The sequence below is a fragment of the Lottia gigantea genome (genome assembly GCF_000327385.1).
Source record: "Lottia gigantea unplaced genomic scaffold LOTGIsca_137, whole genome shotgun sequence".
NCBI lineage: Eukaryota > Metazoa > Mollusca > Gastropoda > Lottiidae > Lottia > Lottia gigantea.
The window spans coordinates 510,098-518,596 of NW_008707563.1; the positions used below are offsets into that span (position 1 = coordinate 510,098).

At 32.5% G+C, this 8,499-nt stretch overlaps 2 protein-coding genes across 2 annotated transcripts in view; both read left to right on the top strand.

The window, feature by feature from the left end:
• Window positions 1-324, top strand: part of LOTGIDRAFT_172618 (hypothetical protein) — a gene marked incomplete at both ends in the record, with an annotated part of 5,169 nt that extends 4,845 nt beyond the window's left edge. The window contains one exon of the mRNA XM_009049505.1: window positions 146-324. Within this exon, the coding sequence (XP_009047753.1) occupies window positions 146-324 (179 nt within the window). The remainder of the gene's footprint in view (window positions 1-145) is intronic.
• Window positions 325-7,975: 7,651 nt separating this feature from the next.
• On the top strand, window positions 7,976-8,161 carry LOTGIDRAFT_60463 (hypothetical protein; the record flags this gene model as incomplete). Its single annotated transcript, XM_009049506.1, has 1 exon — window positions 7,976-8,161. A coding segment is annotated over one exon (186 nt), but the record flags the coding sequence as incomplete, so codon positions are not given.
• Between the last annotated feature and the right edge of the window lie 338 nt (window positions 8,162-8,499).

Sequence of the window (8,499 nt, forward strand, 5' to 3'; positions counted from 1 at the left end):
ACTGAGTTGACAAACTAAGTTGAAGAGTAGCGTCACATACTTGAGAGAAGTGAACATTTCACGTTTCTTTGCAACACCCATCAGTGTTTTACTGTGCAAGGCAGCAAACTTCACTTTGTGTTGCAAAATACCTATAATTTTTCAGCTGCAACCGAACAGGAGAGTGGATTGTCAGCTGCTGAAGAGTCAGTCCAGCTGCCTGGAGCCTCGGAATCAGATGTTCGTACACGATATCTTAAATTGTTTGGTGCTGCTGCAGCCTTTACCCTCGTAGCGTTTGGTTTACATAAACTGACTGAAGGAAGACTTCCCACCAGTCGTTAGTGTAGTATTAGAGTAATCTTTCCTTAGTTGTTGTTTTCATGTAGTTTGATTATTTCCTTTACACAGAGCTATGTCAGAAAATAAAATTGGAACAGACAGAACATGTTCAGAACTCTCTAATCAAGCACCCCCTTAATATTTTGGGCATGCATGGGAAGGTCTCTAAAGCTTGATAATTGCTTTTAAAAAAATTAAAATTCCAATATTCTGATCAGCATAGATACATAGATAAAAAAAATATAGATTTAAAGATTTTTAGAGCCACCAGCCATGTCCCCTCTGAAAGTGTTTATTTTTGTTTTTGTATTGTTTTGGGTTGTGTTTGTTGTTATTTATTTGTTTGTTTGTTTTGATTTGAATGTTTCATTGTTTATTTATTTTTAAATGCCATCAATAATATTATGCTCAGGTGATATAACATTAAGTTGTATTTTTCCGTATTGATTTTATATTGAGCTTAAGCATTAGGCAATTTCGTTTCTCAACCAAGCTTTCTTTTCAGGAATTCTAAAGCCAAAAATACTTTTATATTCAACAAAATTTCTAAAGGCAAAAATATTAATATTCAACAAAATTTCTAAAGGCAAAAATATTAATATTCATCAAAATTCTAAAGCCAAAAATATTAATATTCATCAAAATTCTATACGCCAAAAATATTTTTATATTCAGCAAAATTCTATAAACCAAAAATATTTTTTTATATTCAGCAAAATTCTATAAACCAAAAATATTTTTATATTCAGCAAAATTCTATAAACCAAAAATATTTTTATATTCAGCAAAATTCTATAAACCAAAAATATTTACATATTCAGCAAAATTCTAAAGCCAAAAATATTTACATATTCAGCAAAATTCTATAAGCCAAAAATATTTTTATATTCAGCAAAATTCTATAAACCAAAATTATTTTTATATTCAGCCAAATTCTATAAACCAAAATTATTTTTATATTCAGCCAAATTCTATAAAATTCTAAAAGCCAGAAATATTTTAATATTCAGCAAATACTATAAACCAAAAATATTTTTATATTCAGCAAAATTCTATAGCCAAAAATATTTTTATATTCAGCAAAATTCATCAAACCAAAAATATTTTAATATTCAGGAAATTCTATAAACCAAAAATATTTTTATATTCAGCAAAATTCTATAAACCAAAAATATTTTTATATTCAGCAAAATTCTAAAGCCAAAAATATTTACATATTCAGCAAAATTCTATAAGCCAAAAATATTTACATATTCAGCAAAATTCTATAGCCAAAAATATTTTTATATTCAGCCAAATTCTATAAAATTCTATAAGCCAGAAATATTTTAATATTCAGGAAATTCTATAAACCAAAAATATTTTTATATTCAGCAAAATTCTATAAACCAAAAATATTTTTATATTCAGCAAAATTCTAAAGCCAAAAATATTTACATATTCAGCAAAATTCTATAAGCCAAAAATATTTACATATTCAGCAAAATTCTATAAGCCAAAAATATTTTTATATTCAGCAAAATTCTATAAACCAAAATTATTTTTATATTCAGCCAAATTCTATAAACCAAAATTATTTTTATATTCAGCCAAATTCTATAAAATTCTAAAAGCCAGAAATATTTTAATATTCAGCAAATACTATAAACCAAAAATATTTTTATATTCAGCAAAATTCTATAGCCAAAAATATTTTTATATTCAGCAAAATTCATCAAACCAAAAATATTTTAATATTCAGGAAATTCTATAAACCAAAAATATTTTTATATTCAGCAAAATTCTATAAACCAAAAATATTTTTATATTCAGCAAAATTCTAAAGCCAAAAATATTTACATATTCAGCAAAATTCTATAAGCCAAAAATATTTACATATTCAGCAAAATTCTATAAAATTCTATAAGCCAGAAATATTTTAATATTCAGGAAATTCTATAAACCAAAAATATTTTTATATTCAGCAAAATTCTATAAACCAAAAATATTTTTATATTCAGCAAAATTCTAAAGCCAAAAATATTTACATATTCAGCAAAATTCTATAAGCCAAAAATATTTACATATTCAGCAAATTTCTACAAACCCTTTTAGTAAGGAGATAAGATTTTTTAAATCATATTTTGTTTGTTAATTTTTTTATACAATGATGTTATGGAAATGAGAAAAGGATATTGATGTGCTCAAATTATTTTACATAGTTTTATTTTATGATATAGATATATATATATAATACATTCCATTCAATAGAAGCCTTATATTTGGTTAAAATTCACTCCATATGATAAGGTTGATACCATAATACTTGATTCCAGATATTCATTCTTAAAGGAATACTACCTCAAAGATTCTATTCTTAAGTCATGGCACCTAGTAAGTCCAACTGAAGAACAAAGATTCATTTTAATCAAGTTTAAAAATTTCAATTTTTTGGTCATACTAAGAGGTAGTATACCTTTAATAAGGATACTACATCTTAGAATATACTCGTCCTGTGGCTAATATTTCTGTTTAATAGTGACCATTGGTTAAATAAGTATGCATCCCACACTTTATCAAGTTTGAAAAATCGACAATAAAATTATAATAAGAATTTAAAAAAAAAAGTGAGGAAGCGATGAATCCGTTCAGTTTCCCCTTGTGATTACACCGAATTTCTTAGACTCACGATTTGAAAATCGCTTAATGGATGCATTCAGCTTTTTATAATTGATTACTTGGTTTTGTGGATATATCGGATTATAGAGGGATTTTGATGTATAGTCCACTGATGGATTATATACCGTTATTGGTCAAATTTGAGCATCCTAAGAGGTAGTATACCTTTAATCGGGATGTCATCTACCATATATTTTTGTGAACAATGCACATTTTTTAAACCAAGAAAAAGGGCTTGTCATAAGTATTTTATAGGCATCTAATTACTAGCTGATATCTTATTTTTTATAACTAAATTTTAAACAGTATTTTCATATACATGTATTGGTTTTATTTTTTTTGTTGTTGATATTTTATTATAATTGTTGTATTAATTGATATTATATTTATTTAGTTTTATCACTTCTCATTATTTTCACAAATATTTAAAGGGATTGTTAAGAGATTTCTAAATTTTTTATGTGTATCATGAACTCTGAATAGCATTTATATGCACCATTCCAATTTTCAATCAGACATCTGCGGTTCCTCCACTAAGAATAATTTTAGGGGTAGATTGTTGCGTTATTTAAAATTAGTGTTTGATGACATCACTAATTGCCAAATATAAGGCCCTTCACGATTAGTGACATCATCAAACACTTAGTTTTAGTAGAATTGCAAGAACCACTGACATCTGATTGAAAAATGTAATGGTACAAATTGATGCTATCAGTGTCCCTGATACACAAGAAAAATTTAGGAAACCTCTTTACAATCTCTTTAAGACTGACCTCTGAAGTTTTAATCTGATTATACAGATCATGATGTGTACCCTGGAATTTCTTTTTTTCGGACTAATGTGGTAATAGCCACTCCTCTTTGAGTCATCATCTAAAAAATCTTCGACCCTAGAAGTTTGGCAATCGAAAGATAATGGGCTAATACTACTGTCCTGGCAAAATTTCACCCACTGAACACTGCATGGTTCTGACTGTGTTCACTCAGGATTAGAAAAGTAGGACATCTTTTACAGTGATAGGCAGTGCCACATATTCATTTATGGGGTGGGAAAATTCAACAGATGACAAATTCATGTATGCAGGTAGATCAGGGGTTTTTAACCTGAGGGTTATAATAGTAAGGATTTATACTGGGAGAGAGGTAATAGGAAGGATTTATACTGAGAAGGGGGATAATAGTAAGGATTTATACCGAGAAGGTAGAACAGTAAGGATTTATACCTAGTAGGGAGAATAGTAAGGATTTATATTGGTGAGGTAATAGTAAGGATTTATACTGGGAAGGGCGTTAATAGTAAGGATTTATACTGGGAACGGAGGTAAAAGTAAGGATTTATACTGGGGATGGAGGTAATAGTAAGGATTTATACCGGGGATGAGAGGTAATGGTAAGGATTTATACCGGGAAGGGAGGTAATAGTAAGGATTTATCCTGGGAAGGGAGGTAATAGTAAGGATTTATACTGGGAAGGGAGGTAATAGTAAGGATTTATACTGGGAAGGGAGGTAATAGTAAGGATTTATACTGGGAAGGGAGGTAATAGTAAGGATTTATCCTGGGAAGGGAGGTAATAGTAAGGATTTATACTGGTAAGGGAGGTAATAGTAAGGATTTATACTGGGAAGGGAGGTAATAGTAAGGATTTATACTGGGAAGGGAGGTAATAGTAAGGATTTATCCTGGGAAGGGAGGTAATAGTAAGGATTTATACTAGGAAGGGAGGTAATAGTAAGGATTTATACTGGGAAGGGAGGTAATAGTAAGGATTTATACTGGGAAGGGAGGTAATAGTAAGGATTTATACTGGGAAGGGAGGTAGTAGTAAGGATTTATCCTGGGAAGGGAGGTAATAGTAAGTATTTATTCTGGGAAGGGGGGGTAATAGTAAGGATTTATACTGGGAAGGGAGGTAATAGTAAGTAAGGATTTATACTGGGAAGGGAGGTAATTGTAAGGATTTATACTTGGAAAGGAGGTAATAGTAAGGATTTATACTGGTAAGTGAAGTAATAGTAAGATTTTATAGGGGGAAGGGAAGTAATAGTAAGTAAGGATTAATACTGGGAAGGGAGGTAATAGTAAGGATTTATACTGGGAAGGGAGGTAATAGTAAGGATTTATACTGTGAAGGCAGGTAATAGTAAGGATTTATACTGGGAACGGAGGTAATAGTAAGGATTTATACTGTGAAGGGAGGTAATAGTAAGGATTTATACTGGGAAGGAAGGTAATAGTAAGTAAGGATTTATACCAGGAAGAGAGGTAATGGTAAGGATTTATACTGGGAAGGGAGGTAATAGTAAGGATTTATACTGGTAAGTGAAGTAATAGGAAGATTTTATAGGGGGAAGGGAGGTAATAGTAAGTAAGGATTAATACTGGGAAGGGAGGTAATTGTAAGGATTTATACTGGGAAGGGAGGTAATAGTAAGGATTTATTCTGAGAAGGGGGGTAATGGTAAGGATTGATGAGGGAAGCGAGTAATAGTTAGGATTTATAAGGGGAAGGAGGATAATAGTAAGGATTTATACTGAGAAGGGAGCTAATAGTAAGGATTTATACTGGGCATGGAGGTAATAGTAAGGATTTATAGGGGAGGAAGGATAATAGTAAGGATTTATAGGGGGAAGGCATGTTATAGTAAGGATTTAGAGTGAAGGAGTCGAGCAAGGATCCTGAATGGGGTAATAGAAAGAAAAAGGTTCAACACCCCTGATGTAGATGTTTATAGAGATAATTGCATTTGTATTGTGGAATGTTTTGCTGGTTGCATGATTTTATCGTAAGTTTGTTACAATTTTTAGGAAAGGGATTTTTTTTATGCACAAGTTAATTTTTTATGTGTTTCGGTGACACTGATATCAATTTGCACCATTCTAATTTTCAATTAGACTTAGTGGAATTGAGGGAACCACTTACATCTGACTTAGGTAAACTTTTCATTTTACACACATCAAAAGAAAGATCTTTTTATCTTAGAAGCTTAACAATCTAAAATATATTATTTAAAAATGTCCTTACACTAAGAATAATTTGTCCTCATATTTTCATTTTTTTGTGGTTATGTCCTATCTTTTTGACTTTTGTTCTTATGACAGAATTTTTTTGCTTAATTTCAGGAATTATTCCTTCAAGAATTTATTGCAACAACCAGTTATATGGACGAAGACTCAAAGGTTACATTAAACGTGGGAGAAATTGTGCAAGTTTTAGATTCCAAATTAACAACTGGATCCTGGCTGGTTAGAAAGCAGACGGACAAAGAACAGGTGAGAAAGTTTTGTGGGTTTGAAAGAAAATACAGTATTGATGTCAGAGGTGGAGCCAGGTGTGTGTCCGAGGGGGGGCAAAATATCTGAGATTTCTAACTATTTTTTGCCCCAAAAAATTGCTTTTGGTGCTGCCCCACCCCACATTGATGTATCATTGAAGTATTCAGTTGAATGAAAGGAAACAAAATTTGATTATACTATACTATAGGGTGGCACTCAATTAGAGAGTTCTGAAAAAGTTCTGTCTGTTCCAATTCTTCTGCAATTGAACAGCATGAAAGTGGAAATGTCACATTCAAAATATTCCCATCTATTCCCTTCTCAGTTCTGAACTCTGTTCCAACTTTTTTTATTGAATGATGCCATAAATCCCGAACGTGCAGAACTCATCAATCAAGTGCCCCCCAATAAAGATGATAGTATTGTTTGACATTGAAGCTCATAAATTTGCTCTGTGTGAGAAATTTCTGAAAGCATGTAACATTTGTTCATGAGAAAAATGGTTAGCTATCAGCTAGAAAATGACAGATATAAAGAATATTATGATCTCTGTTTTCAGGTGTTTTATGTTCCTATAAGTGTTTTACAGAGAGCTGATGAAACAGTTAAAGATTTGGGAGGTAAGTCCTCAGAGTGTCTTCATCTAATTCAAAAATACCAAATGTGCTTTATCACATAAGGCCCTTCGTGATTAGTGACATCATGAATCACTTAGGGCCATATGCAGCTCTCGTACTTTACCTAAACTTTGACTAAAGTTAGACTTAAGTCGAACTTTAGGTATGCACCTGTCGATTTTTACGAAAGTCGTGCTTAAATTTGACTATCAAATGTAGAAAATGAAAGCCTTAATCCTAACTTTCTAAAGCCAACTTTAGTCAAGGTAAGAGTGTTGCATACGGCCCTTAGTTTTAGGGGAATTGCAGGAACCACAGACGTCTTATTGAAATGGTACATAGAATGGTACTGATTCTATCAGTGTCCCCATACAAAAAATTTATAAAAATTCTTTACAATCCCTTTTAATTTAACAACTCAGTATCTAAGAGAGTATTTTACGATTTCAGACACCCTGAGCCGTAAGAAAGAACTGAAATTGTCTAGATCACCCAGTCTTAGATTAGATCATGAGCTGGAAACCTCTGAAGATGAAGCTGGATTATTCCATTTGAAAGAGGTGAGCTTGCTTGCTCATTTTAACTAGATTTCTAGGTTGTAAACATAGTATCTGGTTGCCATGATAACTCCCTTTTCAGGTTGGTGGCGCTGAATTGGATAGTTTTCAATGATGTCACAGTGGTGGCGCCAGCCTCTCGTGACTTGGGGTACAACATACTGACTCGATGAGGGACAACTGTCGAGGCTGAATTCAAAATGCAGCCACTCTTGTTGCAAGCCTCTCATGGAGCGTCTGAGAGGGTTCGCCTAAGAAGGTTTTGAAAATTTTAATTTGTTTTGGCACTTTCTGACATATTTGAGGAAAGAAACGTATACAATTCTATTTTTAGATTTGTTAAAGAAGGGATACCATTGGGGGTGCCAACCAGTTTTTCTAGGCAGCATGCCTAGTACCACAATTGGTGCTGCCACTGATGGGACAATAAAACCCTGAGTAGCTGGAAAAGACCAAAAATGAGGCCTTTACTGTTTTCCTAAAAATATTTCCTTCATTGGACTCTGGGTTACATAATCATAACAATACATACATTATTTCCAGACATTTCAAGTCTACATGGTGGTAGCTGATTACAACCAGACATCTACAGACCCAGAAGCCTTACGATTGGTAGAAGGTCAGTATGTAGAGGTCATTGACAAGCAGCGTGCCGACTCGTGGTTGGTGCGTACCAAACCATCAAAAACAACGCCATCAAAACAGGGATGGGTACCATCGGCTTACTTTGACGTAAAGACTGGCATGGCGACAGTAATTAAGAAAGATACACGTGAACAGTTCCGTGATGAGATTCTCCACATTAAAAATAAACATCAAGAAGCCATGTTGAAAAGAAGGTTGGTCGTTTTTTGTAAATTTTTCTAAATCCAATCTAAATTATGTGTTCAACATTTTAAAGCTATTCCTAGAATTACATTGTTTGCTTTTTTTTTCACAAAGCGTGGTTGGCCATTTTGTTGATAGGAGCCGCGGTGGCTCAGTGAGTTAGACGCTTGCTCGCTAACCTGAAGGTGCAGGGTTCAATCCCGGTATAGGTCGAGATAATACCTTCGGATTTTTCAACCCGG